Raw genomic sequence first — 26,095 nt, 5'->3', positions numbered from 1 at the left:
TCTGGATCAGTTCTTGACAGAGGTAAAGAAGGGTAAGAAGGCCATGGAAAAAGTTGGCGGTGGAGGAACTATGAGAGCAAGTGCTGGATCTTCAATGCGGGATAGTCATGATGGAGGTTCTGGAAGGACTCGCATTGGATTTGAAAGAGGGCATTGAGTAGCTCGTTAAATGATACTTACTTCTCATGTTGACTGTCTGTACTTCAGTATCCATGGTGACGGCGATGGCCTAGGCCATTATATCTTAAAATGGATGGGGGAGATAACTTCCTTGTGTCAGAACACTCTCCAAAGTCTCCCCCTCACTCTCACCCTCTGGGGGAATAATCTTGTTTAGTTGCTTCAATAAACTGTCTGTTATATTTTGTTTCTGAATTGTTTGTCATGTTATGATGATCTATTTTCCCATCAAGTTAAATTGAATGCAACGGAATGTTAAAAGTTCATGTTATCTATTAGTAGCACGTGGAATTTTGTTATTACTAGAACTTACTCTGGTTTTTGAATCAGTCATTTGACAAATGTTCCTGTTGTGTATCTATATTACCCCTTGTTGTTTGTTAATTTCCTATTTTTTGATCTGATTTTTTACTTTGGATATCTATACTCCCCACGCATTTTAATTTTAGGTTCAGGTAGACCCACTTCCGGCTTGCCAGTAGAATCTGATCTTCTCGTTGAAGATACACCTGTCATTTTGGGTATCTATATTCATCATTATTTATATTTTATCTTATAGAAAATTTAAAATACAAATTAACAAATTCATATATAAATTGGTGTGCCTATAACCGATATGTGAATGGGATCACAAAAAATCACAAGCAAAAAAAACACTCGAGAAAACGAAGCACACGCGAGAGCTTTAAGATTTTCATTTGTTCTACATCCTCTTGGTGAACAATATTACTTACTGTAAATATATAACATGCATATGGCTACAGTAACGGGAATAAATTACTGAAATTATGCTTTCATTAATTCTAGATTAAATATCTGTCTGTTTTAATCTGTCAACGTTATAACTGATAAGACACTAAGAATTAAAAAATACTATATCGTTTATATCCAAAATCATTAAAATAAAATAAAAAGGACTAGAGAAAATTATTTTTTAAGATGTTGAATATTTATATTTTGTACTTCCTATTTTATATTTAGCATTCCTTAACGTGTCTCCATTCCTTAATACACACGTTATAAAATTCTAAAAGTAGTGTAGTAACATAATACTTCAACTCTGAAGTGGCCACAGCATATTATATAGAGCCCTCTAGTTTATAGTCTACAAACTAGGAGTGCTTTCTAGTTTATAGTGTAGTAGTGTTGAGCATCAATGAGTAAGGTTTGTCATTAAGCTGGCTCTACATATTACTTTATTATGAAGTAATGTAATAAGAGGTAAACAATATATATAAGTATATGAATTTTATTTAATATTATTGTTTCATTTACCATTCAATCTTAAAAAATGTGATAAAATAAATAATAGAGGTATATTGATTGTATATAATAGGTATTACAAAATGTACTCAACAAAAATCATGGTCCAATTCAAATAGGAGTATGGGACCCATTGAAGAGGGTAAGAGGACTTAACAAAGCAGGCAAAAGCCCAAACCCACTTACCCGGCCCATTCCTGAACCGAACACCGAAATCGCAAACGCGTTATTTATCCATCTGAATCTTTCACATTCGAAAAAACCAAACTCCTCAAAAATTCAATAGCCAATTTGCGAATACAAAAAACCACTGTGAACTCATCCTAGAACCGTGTTCCTCCGCTGTATCCATATTGGAGCCACCTCCAGGTTCGTCGTTTATATATTTTCTAGGTTTAGGGTTTCCCAAAACTTCTTTTTTTTTCCAATTTCGATCTCGCGATTAGGGTTTATCCTTTTCCTACGCTTTCCGAACTGTTAAATTCCGTTTTTCAATGATCAAACGCTCGGAACGCTTCTATTTCAGATGTTTATGTTGATTCTGGATCTCGTAACACCGCCTATGCGTTTTTCGTAGATAACCTTTTCTCAAACTACAAAACAATGATTCTTAGATTAACTTATTTTGTGCTAACAAAATAATAGAATCATAGTGGGGGAGCTCTTGAAGAAAAAAAATTATTTCCTTAAAATTAATAAACTGTTAGAACTAACATATTAGTATGTGTCTATCTTTCTCGGCTTTTTGTTTAGTATTCTCGTAGAAGTAATTCTCCGCACAAAAAGTATTTGACCGAAACATATTTATGAATATGACAAATCAAGGGTTCGGTTAAATTCTGAATTTCAGTTTTTTTTCTTCCGGAGACAAACCATTTTAGTAGAACCTTACCCAACCAAACAAGTATGTAAGATTTCATAAGTGATTTTTATGTTATTTATAAAAATGGGTCTCTTAGGAAATATAAATCTCAAACAAACAGCCATGTATGTAGATTAGTTATCTAATTTGGTTTTTTATTTTTTGCAGAGCCATGGCGGCTTTGAAAGAGCTTCTTCCCCCAGCAAAATCATCATCAACCACATATTATGACCATAGCAATGATCCATGGTTCAAGCAGAGATTCACCTCATCTGAGGAGGAAATAACCGCTGCTGCTATTAAGCAAAAGATTGTGCCACCTTATTTGAAGCGTGCGGGATTTGTTCCTCGGAAGGTGGAGGATTTTGGGGATGGTGGTGCTTTTCCTGAGATCCATGTTGCTCAGTATCCACTCGACATGGGAAGGGAGAAGTCTTTGAAACCCGGTTCAAAGATTCTCCCTGTAACGGTTGATGCTCATGGGAATGTTGCCTATGATGCGATAGTCAGGCAGAATGAGAATGCTAAAAAAATTGTGTACACACAACAGAAAGATCTGATACCAAAGATTTTGAAGAATGACGAGGATGATGAAATGGTTGATGACGAGGATGTGCAAGAGGAGATTGAACAAACGATGCAGGAAACAAAAGCTGCGCTTGAGAAGATAGTTAATGTAAGACTAAGTGCTGCTCAGCCAAAAAATGTTCCTAAACAGTCAAATGATACAAAGTATATCAAGTACAAGCCTTCACAGCAATCTGCAGCTTTCAATTCTGGGGCGAAAGAGAGGGTTATTAGCATGGTTGAGATGCCAGTTGATCCACTTGAGCCTCCAAAGTTCAAGCATAAGCGTGTTCCCAAGGCATCAGGATCCCCTCCTGTGCCTGTGATGCATTCCCCTCCAAGGCCTGTTACCGTGAAAGATCAGCAAGATTGGAAGATACCTCCATGTATTTCTAATTGGAAGAATCCAAAAGGTTACACGATCCCTCTTGACAAGCGTCTTGCAGCTGATGGGAGAGGCCTTCAAGAGGTTCAAATCAATGATAATTTTGCGAAGCTTTCAGAGGCATTATATGTTGCAGAGCAGAAGGCCAGAGAAGCAGTCGCGATGAGGTCCAAGGTTCAGAAGGAGATGCTTCTAAAGGAGAAAGAAAGGAAGGAACAGGAGTTGAGAGCTTTGGCTCAGAAAGCACGTTCAGAAAGAACTGGTGTGGCCCCTCCAACAGCTTCTGTTCCCATCCCTTCTGAGAGGAACAGCATGGATGATGCTGATATGAGAGATGATTACGAACGTCCAAGGGAAAGGGAAAGGGAAAGGAATTTGCCAAAGGAGTCTAGGGAAGAAAGAGAGGAGCGGCTGCAACGTGAGAAAATTCGGGAGGAACGGCGGAAAGAGAGGGAGAGGGAGAGAAGGTTAGAGGCTAAGGATGCTGCAATGGGAAAGAAAAGCAAGATTACAAGAGATAGGGATCGTGATATCAGTGAGAAAGTTGCCCTTGGTTTGGCTTCTGCTAAGACAGGAACAGAGGTCATGTATGACGAGAGGCTGTTCAACCAGGATAAAGGAATGTCATCTGGGTTTGCCACTGATGATCAGTATAATGTGTATGACAAAGGCTTGTTTACTGCACAGCCAACACTGTCAACCCTGTATAGGCCAAAGAAGGATCTTGATAATGAGGCTTATGGAGGTGCAGATGAGCAGTTAGAGAAGATTATAAATACTGAACGCTTTAAGCCCGACAAAGGATTTGCAGGGACTTCTGAAAGGGCAGGTCCAAGGGATAGGCCGGTTGAGTTTGAGAATGAAGAAGCTGATCCATTTGGTCTGGATCAGTTCTTGACAGAGGTAAAGAAGGGTAAGAAGGCAATGGAAAAAGTCGGCGGTGGAGGAACTATGAGAGCCAGTGCTGGATCTTCAATGCGGGATAGTCATGATGGAGGTTCTGGAAGGACTCGCATTGGATTTGAAAGAGGACATTGATTACCTCCTTGTTAAACTATACCTATGTGTCATGTTCAGTGTCTCTCCTTTAAGTATCCATGGTGGCGGTGGCAGCAGCTTAGGCTATTATATCTTAAAATGGATGGGGAAGATAACTTAGTTGTGTTAGAACACTCTCTCCAAGGTCCCCCCTCCCTCTCACCTTCTGTGGGGGAATCATCCTTTTCAGTTGTTGAAATGAATTGTTTTGTTATTATGTTTCTTAACTGTTTATGTGCTGGTATGATGATCTATTTTTCCATCAAATTTTTATTGAATTATATGGAATGTTTGAAGTTGATGTGTTCTATTAGTAGAGATGCTAAAATGGGCACTGTTCACAAAAAAGTGTGGCGAGCATTTCAAATGGGCTACGCCAGCATAACTTCCTCTGTTTTTTTATTGCAGGAACTTCCTGTTTTTTTGGTTGACACATGCTCATGTTGGGTATCTATATTTCCCCTTATTTGTCAGTTATATGTATATGATTTAATGCTCTAAGTTGCTTTTGGTTAGTGTTTGGCTTTATGTTTTAGCTCTGATGCTTTACTAATTACTATTGACATCTGATACCTTTTCAACTTAGAAGCTGGGGTCAGATCATAACAAAAAAAAGTGATTGTAAGATTGTTCTAGATTGTAGTCCCATAGTTTGGATTTATTTGAATATGGAGCTCTTGAATCTTCTATCTGAAGCTTGGATGCTTTTATTCTTTCTTTTTGCTATTTCCTTTTCTCCGAAGAATAGGCAATTTACCTGCACATGACCTAGTTAAATGGATTATACAAACTTATGTGGACATGGTGTATATAGCTAAATAATCTCTAACTGTTTTAGCTGATTTATTTGTAAGGATTAAGCTTTAATATATTATTTATTGCCTTAAAAATTGGACAGCATTCATCATTATTTATATTATATCTTATTGAAAATTAAAAATACAAATTATAAACTCAAATACAAATTGGTTTTTTACTTATTGTGAATGGGTTTTAGGGTTTAGAGAAATTTGGTATCACAATAAGTAAACAACAAAAGAAGAAATTCTCTATAAAAATAAGCATACACGATAGTTTTCAAGATTTTCTCTTGTTCCAACTCCTCTTGGTGAACAATATTACTATTGTAAATATATGACATGCATATAGACTACAGTATAGGGAATAAAATTACTGAAATTTTGCTTCCATTAATTCTAGATTAAATAATTGGGTTTCTTTTAATTTGTTAACGTTATAAGGCGCTGAAGAATTAAAAATAGTAATTTCATTTATATTCAATTTCAATCAAATAAAAAAGTACTAGAGAAATTTAATTTTTAAGATGTTATATTTCAACTTCCTATTTTATAGTTAACATTCCTTAACGTGTATCCATTCCTTACTACACACGTCAAAAAATTCTAAAGAAACTGTAGTAATATAATAATATTCTAAACTCTGAAGCAAGTTGTGACCATTATATAATAATGATTTAAAGTGAATGTTAAATGATATAATGATAATATAAAAAAAATTATACTTTTAGTATATATATCTTTTTCCCTCTAATTTAATGGCTAGTTGTGCACTTGTGCTTTCTAGTTAGATATGGTTCCGAGTGGGGACATTTCCTTCTCACTTTCATAGCCCTCTTTAATCACCAATCTAAAGTTTGCTTTACAAGCATTTTTACTTTTAGAAAAATATATGTGTACTACTTATTTTAATGATTGGAACTAATGGATAATATACCAATCTTATATATAAATGTAAAATGTGATCAAGTGATTGGTACTAACAGATAGTATTTACATAATTACTTATTTTAGTATTTATGCAATGTGGTCAAATAATTTTATTTCAATTTTATATAAAAAAGTAAAATGAATCACAAGAAGTGAAATAAAATTAACACGTAATTAATAAGCAATTATGTCTGAAAATAATTGTGTCTTTAATCAATGAAGCAGAAAGTCAAGTGAATTTTCAACTTTTTTACATTTACTGATATATAATTATATAGTCAATACATATTATATTATAAAATGATTAAAAATAGATGTTTGAATGAACGGTAAGGATTACGCGGTTGGCCTTGTTCATAAACTTAGTCTCCACGGCAAATGCTAACATTAGTAGTTGCTATCACAAAGACTTTCTATTAAACTTCCAATTCAATTTCCATGAAAATACACAAAAACTTAACTACCCTTTCTATTTTAATAATAACAATCCCAATCATTCACATCCATGCCAAACTCCATCTTTGATCAAAATTAACTTGTTTATTTTTTTTTAGGAAGTGACTCAAATAATATCCTAGAAATAGAAACAAAAATATGAATGATTAAAACTTGTATAAATGGTTGAAATTAAATAGTTTTTATATGATTTTTTTCCCGGTGAACTCACTTTTTTCATTTTTTTTAATATTATATAAGAAATAACCTGTTTGGCAAATAGTAAAACCTCCCACTTATGTTCGTGAATTAATTAACTGAGAGTACATGAATCAATTGTTAATGTTTTTCTTCTTAACTGTTATTAGTGTTTTAAAGAATATATGAGTTACCGTTACACAAAAGAAAAAATTAGGCAAGTTACTACTACACATAAAAAAAAACTAATAACTGCTTAATAATACACTTAATTTTACCAATTTAACTGTATAAGATCCTGTTAGATCTCAGGATGACTAAAAGGGTTAATGGTCCGATTCCTAGAAACAACACTTTTGAGAATAACAATAATGCATCCCGAAAGAAATTAGTTTTTTGTTGATGAATACTCTCGGTAGTACCAAAAAATACAATGAATTTTACTTTAAATAGTTTTAAATAGTCCTGAAACACGCATTTCCAAATGCTTTAATGTTTTTACTTCCTCTCATTAGCCTAATATTTTAATTTTCTTATCTTCAACCAACATAAACAAATATACAATCATATGCAAATATCAAACACTACCTAAAGTGTTTTTGCCCCCTCAATCAACACATAATACAAACACGCGCTATTGTTGGTCCATGCTTTTTATTATCATTCCAAACCTTATGGTAATTCCTTATCTTGTACCCCTTTAAATATCTCCTACCCCTCTACCATTGCATACCAAAATATATTCCAAATTTCCAATTCAATTACACACTCTCTCTCTTTTAATCTTTAGACAAAGAAAACATATTCATAAACACTCTCAAAAAATGGAAATTGAGCAAAGCACACATGTGGGTGCAAAGAAGCTATGGAAAATACTACGTATAATGTTTATGATGTTGAGAAAAGGCATAGCCAAAAGCAAAATCATGGTGGACTTCAACTTATTACTCAAACGTGGCAAGCTCGCCGCAGGTAAGGTCATAGCCAATACTTCCATACTCCACCACCATTACTTCGCCGCATTCACCTGTCGTCGCTCTAACCTCTCCTTCATCTCTCCTCGTGATTACGAATTTAGTTGTAGCAATAGTCCTGCCTTATCCCTTCATAAGCATAATCGTCGTCACAATCGTTCGTTGGGCTGGTTCTCTACACCATGCCAACAGAACGAAGTCTCCACCATGGACGCTGTTCAGAAAGTGTTTGAAATGCTGAACAACGAAAACACAGTGGAGGCTTCGCCTTTGGTGGCATTGCCGGGATTTGGAAAAAGTCCTATCGGAAGGCAACTTAGAATTACCGATTCGCCCTTTCCTTTGAAGGATGAAGGGGATCATGGCCAAGTGGACATGGAAGCTGAAGAATTTATTAAAAGGTTCTATAAGGAACTCAATTTGCAACAGAAAATGAGTGCAATTGAATCACCTTACCATAACTTGTGGAATAGATGAAAATATTGGATTCCATATGTACAAGCATCATGCACATGGGTCTATAGCTATTTGTCACAAGACACAACGTACCATGTACATTTTTGTCACAAGCACCTACTACATGTTTTTCTCTACTTTGACAAGTAAAAAGTCACATGATAAGAAATTCAGAATTATTTGCACAAATATTCTTAGTTAACAGACTTGGCTTGATGACTTATATGTGACTTGATTACTAATGCTTAGATAATTATGTATTTTGGTTATTTAGTATTTCAGTTCACACTTTGATTTCGGTTTTTTAAACTCTGATTTGTGTATATGTTCTTCCATTAATAAGAGTTTGGTCTAAGGCTCTTTCAAATTTTGAGGAAATCCTTGTTATACACAAAAATTAAATATTATATCTCATTGTTAGTTATTACAACTAAATAATATGAAAATTAAAATGAATTGAGGATGTTGATTTATAGTTGTATGTATGCATTTGGGGATTCTTGGATCTAAATAAAGCTTTGCACCATTTTTATTCACTTGGGGTTTATTTCCTCTTTCTTATGAGTCTAGAAAATCAAAGGAAATGGTGTGTTTTATTTTAAATAAAATTGTTAGGTTTCTATCATCATAATAGCTTTTAAGCTTTAGTATTTAAATTCATTAGTTAAACCCATGTCTCGTATTTCAATCGTTGGGAATTAACTCTCAAATCCACAAAATCATTTTCTTAAAAATGATTTAAACTTATCTCATTATTATCAAATAGAGTTTAGCATTTTCTCTCCATTCCAAAACCCCAACTTTGGAGAGTGGTAATTAGAAATTGGTAACTTTTCATTAAAAACTTTCCATCATTTATTGAGTTGAAAGTTTAGCATTTTTCTATTAAAAATACCCTAATGATAAATATATTATTGATATTTATACTCAAACAAAAATAGAAAAACTGAAACGCATGATTTATTTTTTACATACATGAGAATGATAATTACAGTGGTTACCCAAAAAAAAATTAAAACTATTTTATTTAAGCATACTCTACCTATCTTTATCATTTACATACCTTATCATCTGAAAAAAATATCAAAAAAGAATGCTAGTCTAATTTTTTTTTGTATTTCCTTTTCAGAAGAGAATAATATTTTTTCAGTGTTAGTGTACATCTTTTCAGCTTTCAAGGGTTGGTAGTTGGATTTGGCTTTATTATCCCTTTCAACTCATTCTTGTCTTTGAATTGGTCTTTCTCCATTATGATGGTTCCATTGCTTTTGGTTTTGGTGTAGTTGCATCTATACTTTAATGTTATTCTACAAAAATTAATAAACTCATTAAAATTAATTTTTTTTTAATTAAAAGTCAATTTATTTTTTACTTATTTAAAAAATTAGACATGATTATAAATTTATTTAGGAGTAATATTATATCTTCCTTAAAAATATTTTTTTTAATACTAAGAAATTAGTGACATGTGTCAATTTTTATACCCATAAAGTTGACATATATTATTTTTCTATATGTTCATAATGATTTATAGAGTTGTTCTTGGGAAGATATAATATTTCCCTTTAATTTATTTTTATTTTGGTTAATTAAATTAAAAGTAAGTTAAGTTACAAAATTAATTTTTAGGACAAACCATTTTAAAAAGAGAAATATTGGCAAATGTTTTAAGCGTATTGTTTTCGGAAGAGGAAAAATAAATATTGTTTTGAAAAATAATGTTTACACACTTCTAGAAGCACTGAGATTTGTTTTTTTTAATATCACTTTTAGTCTTTTATCATATTATATTTCTTAACCAATGTCAATATTAATAGTTTTGTTAACATAACTCCTGAATATAAGTACTAAATTTCTTATAATCACCCAAGTGAGAAATAAGAAATTAAAAAATATTAGCCAGAATTTTAGTAGAAAAATGAATTTTAATACATTGAAAAGTAATACATTTAGTTTTTGGATGTTTTATTTTTCTTTATAACTCCTTATCAATGCACCTGAAGTTAAGCAAAGGGAGTAACTTGTAAAGTAATAATAATTAAGTCTGAATTTAAACATATGATAATAATAATTAAGTCTCTTTATTTGAACTATAACTTAACGAATAATTGAAGTTCAATACGGGCATAATTAAAGATTGTATTCTGAAATTGAACTTTTATTTGGTTATATTTGGTGGGCGTTTGATACTTCGATAGAACCAGTAACTGTCTACTCTGTTTTCTATAATAATCTAAGTCTATTAACGTGCTACTACCTATTTTAATTAATGTAGAAAAAAAAATTGTTCATGCTTATCGTTCTCATTTAAAAATTTAGTTACGTATCAATTATTATTTCCCATATTTATTCTTATATTTTATTGATTTATATAAGTAGTGGAAAAATTATTAACCATATGCAGAGAAAGAATGTATCTAAAAACATTAATAGAATGTACGAGAATCTCAGTCATAACAAATTTTAAAAAAAGTTATAAGGTGAACTTTTTTGTACTACCAAAGATATTTTATTACCCTTTTTTGATAAGCAACTAATCACTTTCAGGACGTGTGACTGCTTCTCCCATCAAGTGTCGCTTTCAAGAATCGAATTATTAACTTTTTGATCTTCCTAGTAATCTAGCATAGCCTTATACCACTAGACCAATACATTGTTAATAATTTGATGGTTAACATAAAAGATTAAAGTGAAGAATATTAAAGGTTTGAGTCTCACCCACAACAAATATTGACATTTACTGATAAAATGAGTAAGTAAATTAACATAATCATTATATTACTTAAGGGATGTGTTTTGTGGCAAGTAAACAAATACAAAAATACCAACTACATATTGGTTTAATCGTATAAATTCTTGAGTGATACTTGTAAGAGGATAACTATGAACACAAAAGAGATTAGTTCAATAGTACTTGTGCTACAAAAATAAATTTTGTTTATTTAATGTAAGTTAACTATATTTAACTTTTTTGTAATATGTGGAAGTTTTAATAGTGATGCAGAGCAGAAGTTTTAATTAGATCATTTGTGCTTTTGTGTAAGTTTTAAATGAAACAGTTAGAATGTTCTGAAATGTATATTCGGCTAAATTACAAAACTAATTTGAATTTTAAAGTGTGGAGAAAATAAAGGGCCGCATAGAGATAGAATTAAGAAAGTGTGAATGGTAAGATCTGATTGTATACTAGAATGACCAAAATGTCAATTCAATTTCTAGGAGTGACATTAGTTAAAAGAGTCAGTCATATATCTTGAAAGAGATTAATTTTTTACTGGAAAAATGAATAGATACGTTTGATAGTACCAAAAAAATATCAACTATAAAAATTTGTGAGCTAGCTAAACATTAATATGTAAATTTGCAAACAGCTATTATCTCTTGAAAAAAATATAATTCACACAATGGAGTGTGGATGTCAATTGTCATACTAATTATATGCATAAATATTATATTTTAATTTTTTTAATTTGGTCACCAATAATTTTTGGGAAGTTTTTCCATGTGTTGATCATGTATTCTAGAAATGACAAGATGGAAACAAATAAATAAGGATGTACACTTTCATATGCCAAAATTAGGACGTGATACTTTTTCAGGGATATAAAAGATTAAAAGGTGATAATTACAAATAACATGCTAATGGAATATTAAATGTAACCATCTATAGGATATTTTGGATAAACTTGTCCACCTTTACTTTTTTTCTACTAATTTCTCTCAGACCTTTTCCCTCGTATAATCTCTCTATTCTTTATACAATTATTCATGAATGTAAACTTATAATTTATTTTAATAAGTAGCTTATAGTTTCATTAATCATTCAATAAACTACTTAATTGTTTGGTAACAAAAATTAAAAATGGTTGTAATTTTTAAAACTAACTTTCGAAAATTATTTCAAGTAGTTCTTCACTAATTTTACCAAACAACTTATTTAAATTAGCTACCTACAAATTTAATAATACATATATTATTAGAAAGTAAGTCTCACATCCCATACTTTAGTATTTTAAGTACAAATAAAATATTTATTGAACTACTTCTCTAATTACCAGTTTATTATATTAAGATTAAACTTTAACATGATATTAAAGTTAGAGTCTACTAATAGTCATTGGTTCAAGTGATACATGCTTGCTTCTCCTTAAGAAGGTCTCGGGTTCGAGTCATATGGATGGAAAAATACTCGCTGAGAGAGTTAGGCCCACGTACATGTGGATGTTCCCGGTTCGAACAAAATTGCCTCTAGTAAAAAGATACACGTAGGAAACAAAAAAAAATCAAAACCTAATTTCTTTTCGATTGCAATGACCTACAAAATGTAATTTCATCGTGGTAAATGTTAATTGGTAGCTTCATAACCATGTTGGGAAGAAATCACATGCTTTCTCCTTAAGTTATGAGTATTGTTTAAATAATTGTTGAATTATTCATCTTATTTTTAATTGGTTTTAAGATAGAACTTTAACATATTATTTATATATATATATTAAATGATATAACAATTATATCAATCATATAATCGTATCAAAATTAGTTAAAATTTGGTTTTCATCTAAACTTTGTTGGTTATATGAGTCAATTTTTATTTAAAACTACAAAATATTTATGAAACTATTTAATTTTTACTAAAATATTACTGTTGGAGGATCAAATACATAATCATTCCCTATGTTTATACTTCTAAAACACGATTTACCACCAAATTACTTATTTTCTTTCACTGTAAAAAATCTCACATTATTTATTAATTTTTTAATATTAGTATTGGTGCTCTCATAACAAGAATTTAAATTTTATATACTATAAGAGTTTTTTATATTATTATTATATTATTTATTATTTATTTGTATTATTTTATATGTAAATAAATGTTTTATTCTTTGACCATTCTCATAATTGTTATGCCATAGTTAGAGATATTAGAGCATTTTCTCTTCTATAGTGTGTTTTTATCATCAAGTCAACACCTTGGTTGAATGTATTGTCTAGCCGACAATTATTTATTTGAGAAACTGTGGCATTTAATGTAGATATTTCCTCCTCCCATTTATGTTATGATATTTGAGATTTTATTGAGGACTAAGTCTTCAATTAAACAATCTTAGTATTTGATATATATTTTAATGAAAAATTAAAACTTAAATCTATAAAAGTGATATATATATATATAAATACATAACCTTTGATTAAAACTGAGAATTCTTAAATTAAATAAAAGCAACGACAATAACTTCTCATTTCAATGTTTTTACACTAATCATTTTCCAAATATCTCAAATTATAACTGAAAAGCTTTTTATTTATAAAGGAAAGCTATTTCTATGCATAATTTATATCATCCAAAAACATGCGTAGTGTGATAATTAAAAGTAGTGGATGGACAAAAATATTAATAATAATACTAAAAGGGGTGGATTGATTTGTCCATTTCTGAAATCAATAATAATAATAATAATAATAATAAAGCAGTGGCAGTAATAAGTGGAACCATTTTCTCTAAGACAAAAAAAGCCATGGCACTTTTATGAAGCTAAGACACATAATTGTTGCTTCAATTAATAAATAATGAAATAAAAGAGACTTTAAAGTTTAAAGTTTAAAGTGTAAAGTTCTGGTGTATATATTATATATTTAAATTTGTGCATGTTTGTTGCTACACGTATCCATGGTCTATGAACACACATGTAAAGCTTTCTCTACTTTACCCTAAAGAGGGTATTATATTATGTGCATGAAGAAGATACCAAATGGAATCTCTTATCAAATGCAGAAAAGCAATCAATCTGAAACTTTTGTCCTGAACATTTTTGTTGTTATTTTCAAGTGGTTATTGTAGTAATTTATTATCAACAATAACAATCAATTTTAAATGATATCTTTAAGCCCTTTTGGATACTATTTTGTAATTTTTTTATGGGATAACAATGTAAAAATATGTGAGAGGTAACAGATATTGGGAATTTGAGATGTCTTGTGTTTTGATAGAACAAAATCTGATATTAAAGTGTGAATATATTGTTTACATGTTATTAATGCTTTAGTGTTGGTGTACTCATCTTGCTAAAGTTTTGATTATCAATTATATTTTATCTCATATAAATTTGGATGTATAGTCCAATTATCATTTATCAATGATGGGGATTGGGGAAGTATTATTGATTGAAAAGTCATGGTGTGGTTATACTAATTAGTCACATTTATAAGTTATGATGAGAAATAGTAGGTTGGACCGTGGAGATATTATTCAATTCTCCTCTTAATTAATCATTTGAGTTTTATAAGTAGTCTATAAGATTCATAACTCATTTAAAAAATAACATTTTAGATAATCTTATTTTTATCTAAAATGACCTTAAGATCTTAATAGCATGTTTATTTTTTAATATGAGAAAAAAATATATATAATGTTGAGTTTTTTTACACTGATACTGTATTATCCACCATTCATTTTCAATATCATTGATTTTTCAAAAAAGTAATCCAAATAAAAGGTAGATGATGCATTGTTTATGTATAAATCTTTATATTTTATACTAGTATATAGATATTACACTCATTAGTTGTTATTTAGAAGTAAATTTTGTAAGGTAAACATCATTAATTGCATGTGTGACTTTAAGGTTATGAATGCGATTTTTTTTTATTCCTAATTGTAACTTTGTGTGAAAAACAGATAACAAGAAACATAAACCCTAAACTAAAATCATATAAAATGTAACATTGTAGTAGAAGAAAAATTAACAATAAGGAGAAAATTGGACAATGGGAAGTGGTTTTGATGATGTTGGGAAGTGATAGTTTTCAAATCAAATAATAAATACAATGAACAATGATTTTGCAAGTTGCGTTGAGAAATGAAAATGATGAATGTGCTTATATACTTGTAAATGAAATGCACAATGAAGTTAGTACTCATGTGTGATTGACATGGTGTTGCTGAAATGTTATGCACACCTAACATGTAGGTATAATATGTTAAATTGTGTGGATTTAGGGTGCAATTAAACTATAATGCAATCAATAAGACGTTGGTCAAGTGATGTAAAACCTTATTAGATCTTCAAGGTTGATGATTCGATTCCTAAGAACGACACTCGTTAAAAGATATATCCACGAACTCTGAAATAGATTAATTCCTTACCTAAAAGTGAGATGATATCATTGTTAGTACAAAAAAATTATAATCATTTCCCCTTATGATTAAGCTTCACATACAACTATTATTCATATAACTTGTTAGCTTATATGTATAATGTTTACTCTAGTTTAGAAGAAGCTATAGACCAATGTTGTGAACCAGAGCCAGATGTTGAATCGAAAAATGTCCCGTATTAGGTTAAACCGGTTAAACCGTTTGGTTAGACGGAACAATTTTATACATAATGAATATTTTTTATCTATAGATATATAATTATATATAAATGTAAAATTTTATATAATTAATAATCATGTGTAATATATTGAAGTAAAGTCTCTTTATCTTTTTTTTGGAGTGAAGTGAAACAAAAGATTAGAGTAGGGTTCCATTTTTTTAATTTTTAAGTGAATCGTCCGATTTACTTCCTGTGTTAATCCAGTTTAACCGGGTTTAACACAGTCGGACCAAAATTTCTCCGGTTTAAAGCGGTCCAACCCTCACTCAGTTAAGACGGTAAACCATAACCGTTTTCAAATTCAGTCATGGTCAAACCAATCGGACCGTCCAGTACAGTCCGGTTCTCATAACATTGGTATAGATATCATGATGCCATGAATAGCATTCGTAGAATTGGGCTTCAATAAGCCCAATCTCACTGGTTGTTGAAAACACATTGTATCAAACTTAGGCAAAGCAATAAAATAATTTAAGGAATGTATCTAATGAACAAATAAAAAAAATATTCATTAGTATATGAGATTAATTTGAAGCAACAAAATGAATAAAATAATTTAAGGAATGTATTTAAGAAAAGAACGTTATAAAACCGAGAGGAAAATAAAAAATAACTGGATCATATAGTGCTTCTTACCGGAAATGCGTTAGCATAGTTGGAACATGATCATCGTGTATTTTCAATACATATTGTTAACTTAAGATTTGAGTGTAATATGATGTATAAAACTGAATTATATAAACCAAAAAATATATTTCTAAGCGGCGCTGTTTCTGTCATGGAAGCTCAATTCCTCCATCTCTAAACCAATCCAAGTTGAAGTTGTTGGAACTGCAATGGCGTCGTGGCTGAAAGCCGCTGAAGGTATTTGCTTCCCAATTTGATCTCAATTAACCATTCTGTTATTGGTTCAACCTATAGGCGTAACTATTAAGAAAGATTTAGAAGTCGATAATTTATGGATATACATGATTTACGATATATTGTTTGGTCCGTTTAGCTGATCGCATTCAGTGGAAAAGACTTTGATTATTGTTGAAATTATTTTTGGCAATGAACTATAATGTCAGGGTGAAACTTAGCAGTTAACAGTACAAATGTAACACTGAAAGGTATCTGAAGGGAATGAACTGCTGAATATAATTCTATGTGCTTTGATTATTGCTTTGTCCATTTCTAATATAAGGATCATACCCTTAATTAAAGTTTAAATGTACATATTCAACTTGGTCATTTGCTTCCATTAAATTCTATGAATGATTGCATTGTCTATGAGGAGTCTTGCTTCTTATTTTTTTGGGAAGAAGAGATAGGTGTAGAGTTGGGAGAGGAATGGTTATGTAAATATGCAGTTCGATTTGAGGATGATTTTATTGTGTTGGAGTTGGACCAAAAGTTTCCCTATTCCACCCCTATTTCCGTATGACTCTCATTTTGAGCTCAAATCTGATGTATACTCTTTTGTCTTTGATTGATCAGATTTATTTGAAGTTGTAGATCGAAGAGCGAAATCAGTTGTCAATGACTTGTCAGACGAACAGTCTGATTCTATGTCTCGTAATATATTGAAGTAAAGTCTCTTTATCTTTTTTTTGGAGTGAAGTGAAACAAAAGATTAGAGTAGGGTTCCATTTTTTTAATTTTTAAGTGAATCGTCCGATTTACTTCCTGTGTTAATCCAGTTTAACCGGGTTTAACACAGTCGGACCAAAATTTCTCCGGTTTAAAGCGGTCCAACCCTCACTCAGTTAAGACGGTAAACCATAACCGTTTTCAAATTCAGTCATGGTCAAACCAATCGGACCGTCCAGTACAGTCCGGTTCTCATAACATTGGTATAGATATCATGATGCCATGAATAGCATTCGTAGAATTGGGCTTCAATAAGCCCAATCTCACTGGTTGTTGAAAACACATTGTATCAAACTTAGGCAAAGCAATAAAATAATTTAAGGAATGTATCTAATGAACAAATAAAAAAAATATTCATTAGTATATGAGATTAATTTGAAGCAACAAAATGAATAAAATAATTTAAGGAATGTATTTAAGAAAAGAACGTTATAAAACCGAGAGGAAAATAAAAAATAACTGGATCATATAGTGCTTCTTACCGGAAATGCGTTAGCATAGTTGGAACATGATCATCGTGTATTTTCAATACATATTGTTAACTTAAGATTTGAGTGTAATATGATGTATAAAACTGAATTATATAAACCAAAAAATATATTTCTAAGCGGCGCTGTTTCTGTCATGGAAGCTCAATTCCTCCATCTCTAAACCAATCCAAGTTGAAGTTGTTGGAACTGCAATGGCGTCGTGGCTGAAAGCCGCTGAAGGTATTTGCTTCCCAATTTGATCTCAATTAACCATTCTGTTATTGGTTCAACCTATAGGCGTAACTATTAAGAAAGATTTAGAAGTCGATAATTTATGGATATACATGATTTACGATATATTGTTTGGTCCGTTTAGCTGATCGCATTCAGTGGAAAAGACTTTGATTATTGTTGAAATTATTTTTGGCAATGAACTATAATGTCAGGGTGAAACTTAGCAGTTAACAGTACAAATGTAACACTGAAAGGTATCTGAAGGGAATGAACTGCTGAATATAATTCTATGTGCTTTGATTATTGCTTTGTCCATTTCTAATATAAGGATCATACCCTTAATTAAAGTTTAAATGTACATATTCAACTTGGTCATTTGCTTCCATTAAATTCTATGAATGATTGCATTGTCTATGAGGAGTCTTGCTTCTTATTTTTTTGGGAAGAAGAGATAGGTGTAGAGTTGGGAGAGGAATGGTTATGTAAATATGCAGTTCGATTTGAGGATGATTTTATTGTGTTGGAGTTGGACCAAAAGTTTCCCTATTCCACCCCTATTTCCGTATGACTCTCATTTTGAGCTCAAATCTGATGTATACTCTTTTGTCTTTGATTGATCAGATTTATTTGAAGTTGTAGATCGAAGAGCGAAATCAGTTGTCAATGACTTGTCAGACGAACAGTCTGATTCTATGTCTCCAGGTTTAGATTTTAGTTCTTTTGGCTTAACTTTCTCCCTTTGATTTCACAATAATTTTTTTCTGAAGGCTTTATTTGGAATTAGACTTGGTTTATGTTATGGAGCTTTGCTACCAATTTATAACGAAAAGATTAAACTTTCAAATACCTGGTGATTAGAGGGATTCTTCTGTTCTAGATTTAAAAATATTAACCTTGATAGTCCTTACACCTAGATTTTCATTTTTATTTATTTTAGCTCATCTTTTACTTGATATAGACAAATAGTAAAAACTGAATTGTGTTAAAAAATCAAAATTACCTTTTGTTAACTCAAAAAAAGTACAATTGATATTTAAACTATGAAGTTGTAAGATGCAGAATTTACATCTTTTAAACTACATCTAAAATTCTAAACAACAAGCCCCTTACATTTTCTTTTGGAGGTTAAAGATCTACCTTAGCAGGGTAACCTATAAATCTGATCTCATGTTTTTGAGATGAGTATTAAGTTCTAAATATCCTCCTAACAGCATGAGTGCTTACAGTTGTTTTATTGTTACCTTTTTTATAATTAGCTTCTAATGGGAAAGGTTCTCACGGCAAGGGGACAAAATCAAAATCTAAGGTATTCACATTCCCATCATTTCTATCCATATTCCAAAGGTAATATTCAGGCATTCTATTTACATCAAACTCGTCTTCTTGAGTTTTTGCAGGCTCAAAAGGGACTATCCAAACCATCAACTATAATTAGTGATAGTACAGATACTACCAGGGACAAAATTGGCACTCCCGCAGCACCAGTAGATGTATCAACTCCGACAGAGAAAGTTAATTTTATTGCCGAAAATGATGGGAGTGCTTCAATATCTACAATCCAACCATACCAGGAGCAGAAATTGACTGATTCAGCGTCACCCTTGTTAGGCACGTCATTATCAAATATACTAGCCGAGGATACTGGTAAACATGAAAATAATGATGCGGAAGTTTTAGCAATTGACACTGATGTTGAGGTTGCCACTGACTTTGCTCCTAATAGTGATGCTATACCTAATTATTCCGATGTAAAACCTGAATCTATTGTGAATAGAACGAACCAAGAGGATCATAAAACTGACATCTCCCCAAAGAAAGTACAGGATCAACTTGATGAGGTGACACTTATTATGGAGAAGTTTATTCATTATTACTTACTAAACATCTTTTAAAATTTTATTCTAACTAATTTTTAGTTGTTACATAGGCTCAAGGATTGCTTAAAACAGCAAAATCCACTGGTCAGTCTAAAGAAGCAAGGTTAGCTCGGGTAAGAATATTGTTTAAACTAGCATGTATGTTAGCTAAGGCATACTTAAATGGGAGAAATCTGATTGCAGCGGCAGATACAATTAGCTCTAGAATTGCGAGATGAGTTCCTTCCTAATTTGTTGATTATATATGCCTGATCGATATTTTCTAATGATACTCAGGTCTGTGCTGGACTATCATCCCGCCTTCAAGAATACAAATCCGAAAATGCACAGTTAGAAGAACTTCTCATTGCAGACTTTGCAGAGGTGAAGCGCCATTCCTGCTTCCTATTTAAAGGATTTGAAGGTCTCATCACATGCTTGAAATAGAAGCACCATCGTTTTTGTATTACTAAATTCTACATTTACAGAGAGAGCTTAGTAAACCATGCGAAGCTAGGATAAAACAGTTACAGAAGGATTTGTCTGAAAGTAAAAGGGAAGTAACGAGAGTTGAATCAAATCTGGCTGAGGCCGTGGCAGCAAAAAATGGTGAAATTGAGGCACTTCTAAGTTCTATGGAAGCAGTTAAGAGGCAGACTGCATTGTCAGAGGGAAATCTAGCTTCCATGCAGGTCTTCTTAGTTAATTTATTGAAATGCGTTTGCTTGCAATATATTCCTCCTGAACTATATTATGTACTATTTTCTTTGGTATTGTGGAAGACTTTTCCTTCTTTAATGAACATGTTGGATTGCTCGAGTGAGTGTTAGCACATCTTACATTTTTATACACGATCTTCCCTAATTGACTTATTGTTTGAAGTTTTAGTAATCCCAATTCCAAGTAGGTCTATGAATATTAATCTGACTTGTAAAGGTTTGTATAATTTCTTTCTATAGATGTAGGGTTGTGGTTTTACTGTCGTCTGTACTTTCAATGTATTCATGCACTAGAGTTTTATTATAATTTTTAAGGCTTGGGTAACACTTTTCATATCATATCAGGCAAGTATTGAGTCTATGATGAGAAATCGAGAACTGTCAGAGACAAGGATGATGCAGGTAACTAGGTTCTCCAATGCATGGAAGATTCCTTTAATTTTTGATATTCTCCATTCATATAACAAAGTTGTTTACATCATTACACTGCTGTTCCCGTAGGCTCTAAGAGAGGAGCTGGCTTCTGCAGAGTGAAGAGCAGAAGAGGAGCATGCTGCACATAACGCTACCAAAATGGTTTGTAGCTTGAATTTTATGTCTTATGTTTATGTGCTTTACATTATATTTTTTTATTCAGTAATTGGTAGAACAAGCTGCTATGGGAAGAGAAGTTGAATTGGAGCAAAGGGCAGTTGAGTCATCTACAGCCCTTGCGAGGATACAGGTAATATAAGCACTTACTGCAATTTTGCTTTTAGATAGTGTGAAATCTTATTGAAAGCACTGTGCTTCTGTTTGGTTTTCCTCTCTTATTTGGCATATATCATTAGTGTTTATCATTAACTGACAATGTAATAGTAGACATACTTATTCGGTGTCAAGTCTGACTACATTCCCTTAAGCTTTTGCAAAAGGTTGGCATCATGTAATTGTCGATGGTGTCTTCAGGTCTTGCTATTTAAATTTATGATAGAGTAATCTATTTTACAAAACAATCATGAACACCTGTACAAAATCCACCAGGATCAGTCATTTATGGGCTAATAGGGCTGCTTCAGTTACAACCTCAAGCTAATTTAATTGTTGATCAATGTTATAAACATGCCTTCATCTGTTAGTTGCTCCTCTTTTCAGAGAATAGCAGACGAGAGGACATCAAAGGCCACAGAACTTGAGCAGAAGGTGGCACTTCTCGAGGTAAAACAGTTAATTTTATTCCTTTTTGAATATGAAGTCTGACTAGTGATTATATTGAAATAAAGATCAACTAAAAAAGTTTTGGCAACATCTGTTATCAGGTCGAAGGTGCATCTTTAAATCAAGTAATTCAGGTATCAACAGGCTGCTGATAAGAAAGTAGGCTGTTTTGCAACTTCAGTAGCTTTCCTTATATTTCGCATATGCTACAAAGTTCTCTGATACATATAACAGATTTAAAGAGTCAGATTCCATTTTGTTCATTGCCTAAACCAACTCAGTGTACATGTGATACGATGTATATAATTAGTGGACATTTTGTCTATTGTATATGCATGCTAAACGTCAATGTTTACAAGTAAAGTTTCCCTTATATATATGTCAGTATTTATGAAATATTGTATAGAAGAGAGCTTGGGCCTTGGGCTCTTTTTGTGAGTATGAATTATGTTTTCTACATTACACAATGACAAACCTATTGATATATAGAAGGATTGCATGAACACATCCAACACGTGGTTGTTAAGATGGGAGAATAAACTGTTAACCAACATGAACCATGGATCCTAATAACACTGCATCTGTCAACCACCAGGCCTTACCCTACTCCACCTATTTGCAGGTCTTTGTGAACTTTGTCTCAAGTCGCGAGGATTGAAGAATCTATCACTTCTAGTTGCAGGTCCCACTGCATCAATCCTGCCACCTCTCCTATCTCTATGACTCTTCGTAGCGCGATTATGTCTCGGTCAGATTCCATTTTGTTCATTGCCTAAACCAACTCAGTGCACATGTGATACGATGTATATAATTAGTGGACATTTTGTCTATTATATATGCATGCTAAACGTCAATGTTTACAAGTTTCCCTTATATATATGTCAGTATTTATGAAATATTGTATAGAAGAGAGCTTGGGCCTTGGGCTCTTTTTGTGAGTATGAATTATGTTTTCTACATTACACAATTTCAATACTTATATAACAATGATGATTATTATAACTATGTAAGTTCATAAATTTAGATGCAGGCATGGCAGGAAGAAGTGGAGCATGCACGTCAGGGTCAAAGGGAAGCTGAAAACAAACTTTCTTCCTTGGAGGTGAGTATATTTTACTAATCTAATAAGTAAGTGTATCAGAGTCAATGATCTACCGTCTTACAGGTCAAGGCATGCTTCCTATTATTCATTATATGTTTGGTAATTGCTTTCACTGTTTCAGGCTGAAATGCAAAAACTGAGAGTTGAAATGGCTGTCATGAAGAGGGATGCTGAGCATTACTCACGCCAGGTAATTATCTTGCTGTTTCGTATGAATTCCTTCTCTTGTGAAATATTTGTAAAATTTAAGTATACAAGTAGGACATAAAAAGTAACAAAACCTCCTTGTTTCTTAAGTGGGCGGGGCTGACTTAATGCTCAATTACTTGTGAAATCAAGTTTCAAGCTATGAAACATGAACATAGACACGGACCCTAATCATATATATGAGCAAGTCAAATGAAATTAAAAATGAGCAACATGACAAAAACAGTTTTTTTATAAAAATAATTCGGAAACAAGAGGATGAACTATATCTTTCACCTTCAATCTATTCATTTACACCACCAAAATTAAGAAGGGATCTAGTCTGTCTAAGACCTTTTTGAAAGTTATTCTACAAAAATATTGATTGTTTTTCAGAAGAGTCGCGTCTTTCAAGTGCCAAGCCATTTTGAGGTGTCAGCCTGTGTTCAAGACATGCCTAGAGTGTCTGAGTCAACATAAACTAAATATTTAATGGGGCACCTTGTGAGTAGTGGCCAACAGGTGTTGGAAAAGTGTTGGTCCCATAAATCTGTTTGACACTCCAACACCTCAAGAAGAAGTATCTGTTTTATAGGTTCAAGCCATGACCTCATGGGATGCATAATTTTTTGAACTGAACTTAATAGTTAATACTTGTTACTTAGTGTGTGTTTTGTTGTGGTAATTTTGGAATACTACTTGTTCTAAGCATCATTATATTCTTGTAACAGGAGCATATGGACTTGGAGAATCGTTATCGGGAATTAACTGACCTTTTGGTAATTCATTGTTATGGTTAAATTTAGTGCAAATACTTGTGATTTTCAATATATTTATGCTTGAGCTACCTTCATTTCAGTACTACAAACAAACACAATTAGAAACCATGGTCAGTGAAAAAGCTGCTACAGAGTTTCAATTGGAGAAGGAAATTAAACGTCTTCAAGAAGCACAGGTATGTGTGTAGGTTCCTGTAACTGCCTGATTATTAGTTTGACTTCATGGACTTGACTTCATGTCATGTTGAACAGGCAGAGGCTGAAAGAAGTAGAGTTTCTCGTCGAGCATCAACATCTTGGGAAGATGAGACTGATATTAGCTCCCTTGAGTATGTTTGATTATATTATTATATTAGCATATATTTTTGTTTCTATGTAATGCATTTAATGGAACCGACCATAAACTTCAGCCACGATGGTCATGTGCACTGCTGGCCGGGAGGGAAGTTCCTGCAAACCTGTTAAAATGCATTAGTCTTGCAGAGCTCATTTATTTAAATCCCCATAATTAGAATGCCTTTAAGTTTTCTTCATATTCTTATTTGTTCATCACCACATATGTTACAGTTATGTTGTGATTTGATCATTTTACCTCTATTTTATGTCACTCTATTATAACTGTATGTCTTACAAAATATTGTGCCATCTCTGTTCTCATTTCCTAGTGTAGAATTCAGAGAGTGACCTTGTAAAGTTATGATTGAAGGTCTCTTCCTTTGCATCACCGCCATATGCATGGTGCAAGTATTCAGGTATAACAGCCATCATGTTTCATGTAATTTTATTATTTTTTAGCATTATTTATACTTTCTATTTGACTTTGGCATGCCTCATGCAGTTGCAGAAAGCAGTGAAACTGTTAGATTCAGGGGCTGTCAGGGCCACAAGATTTCTCTGGTCTTATCCAACAGCTCGAGTCAGTCTATTCTTCTATTTGGTAAGATTAGTCCTTCGGATGTTTAAAATTCCAAACAACTATGAAGTACCATGGAAGATTTTGATTTCTGTGCTAACGTTGAGCAATTGCAACAGGTGTGTGTACATCTCTTCTTGATGTATCTCTTGCATCGCCTCCAGGTAAATATACTCAGCTGAAAGAAATACATAATATGCGATAATTGTTGGTAGATGCAGCAATGTAACTTGATCCCTTTGGATATGTTGTGATAAAAAGTTGTTGACTCCGGTTATACTTTTTTATCCCGATCTGTAGGCACAAACTGAGTTTTTAGCTGCCAGAGAAGTTGCAGAATCAATGGGACTTTCTAAACACAGTTTACCATGAGTTCTTGAACATTCCATTTAGGGTCCATGTTCTTTCCTGACTATATTTTCAAGTGTGCATTTCCAGTGTGGCTGCTTAGGTTGGCTTGATAATGATTCAGCAATATACTTAAATATGCAAAGAAAAGAGGAACTTATGCACATACATGCTATATGTCTTGAAAAATTGCTGCTTGTTGGAGTTGGGAAAATGGGAGTTTGCTGAAGCTGGATATTTAAATTGGCTCATTACATATTTATTTGGTTTATTTTATTTTATTCACACTGAAAATGTATTATGGTCGAAGAAACAAAGCTGTAGATACAAATTTCTTTGTGATATCCTTTTTTTCTTTCTATCTTCCAATGGCAATTGCCAAATGTAAAGACTCTATACTAAGCTTGTATGTGTGACAGATTTTTGTACTTCCTAGATATATAACTCATTATCCTTGAGAATTCGACTGTGGTTATTGTTTCACACTTTATAAGATTCAAAAATTGGATTTAATAATGTGGCAAATGTAACAAAACTATAATTGTTATATTTGCTATATTAGAAACATCAGTAACAGATAATATGTGCAGAAACACAAAACCCATTGTATTTCAATCTTTCAAATATTAGAAATAAAACGTAAATAGCTGGTTCTCAATTGCTATAAGCTTAGCTCCTTAATTTCATTATCAAGAAATCAATTCCTGGAAAATATTTTGTTGGGAGATATAACATTGGGTGATCATTGTTATGCCTCAAAAAGACATTAGTTTCTGGCTGTTGGTCAGGATAACCCCTACTAAAATCAACTAAGCTATGTAATAGACTCTTGTGTTGGCCTAGAAGACAAGCACCATTCAACCATGTTAAAGGGCAATAAAAGGAACAAAAGAATCTAGAGTTTTTTTTATCCACAATTGTTAGTATGTTAATATTTTTGTTGTGTGTGAGACTCTATTCTCAATTTCTTTCATCCTAATCATCAAACCACCTTATTATTTGGTAAGACTGGAACCCACAACATCTTATACTTCATTTTTTTTTTAATCTTCCATCTTCACCATTACATCAGACTTGTAATCCAAAGTTATTCATGACAAACATTGGATTAAGATTTCTGATATTTTTGAAGGAATATCTCTTCTTCCAAGATATTCTTTGAACCAAATAACGTAGACATTACTCCACCCCAAAC

The 26,095-nt window shown here is 32.2% G+C and overlaps 2 protein-coding genes, 1 long non-coding RNA gene and 1 pseudogene across 4 annotated transcripts in view; all 4 read left to right on the top strand.

Annotated features, from left to right (window-relative positions):
- Positions 1–4,364, top strand: part of LOC109358396 (SNW/SKI-interacting protein) — a 5,855-nt gene extending 1,491 nt beyond the window's left edge. Inside the window, exons 2-3 of one of the 2 annotated variants that reach the window (XM_019602596.1) lie at positions 1,788–1,812; positions 2,474–4,364. In XM_019602596.1, the coding sequence (XP_019458141.1) occupies positions 2,478–4,295 (1,818 nt within the window). In that variant the 5' untranslated portion in view covers positions 1,788–1,812; positions 2,474–2,477 and the 3' untranslated portion in view covers positions 4,296–4,364. The remainder of the gene's footprint in view (positions 1–1,787; positions 1,813–2,473) is intronic. The other variant, XM_019602597.1, reaches the window with a different exon arrangement.
- On the top strand, positions 7–4,574 carry LOC109358397. The gene is made up of 2 exons (XR_002108960.1): positions 7–206; positions 4,371–4,574. It is a non-coding gene; the product is annotated as an uncharacterized LOC109358397 (long non-coding RNA).
- LOC109357859 lies at positions 7,295–8,305 on the top strand. Its single transcript, XM_019601915.1, has one exon. The coding sequence runs from the start codon at positions 7,480–7,482 to the stop codon at positions 8,104–8,106; it is 627 nt and encodes a 208-aa protein (XP_019457460.1). The 5' UTR covers positions 7,295–7,479; the 3' UTR covers positions 8,107–8,305.
- Positions 17,663–25,365, top strand: LOC109358500 (annotated as a pseudogene).

This window comes from Lupinus angustifolius, chromosome LG10 (genome assembly GCF_001865875.1).
Source record: "Lupinus angustifolius cultivar Tanjil chromosome LG10, LupAngTanjil_v1.0, whole genome shotgun sequence".
Taxonomy (NCBI): Eukaryota; Viridiplantae; Streptophyta; class Magnoliopsida; order Fabales; family Fabaceae; genus Lupinus; species Lupinus angustifolius.
This window is presented reverse-complemented; position numbering and strand designations above follow the sequence as displayed.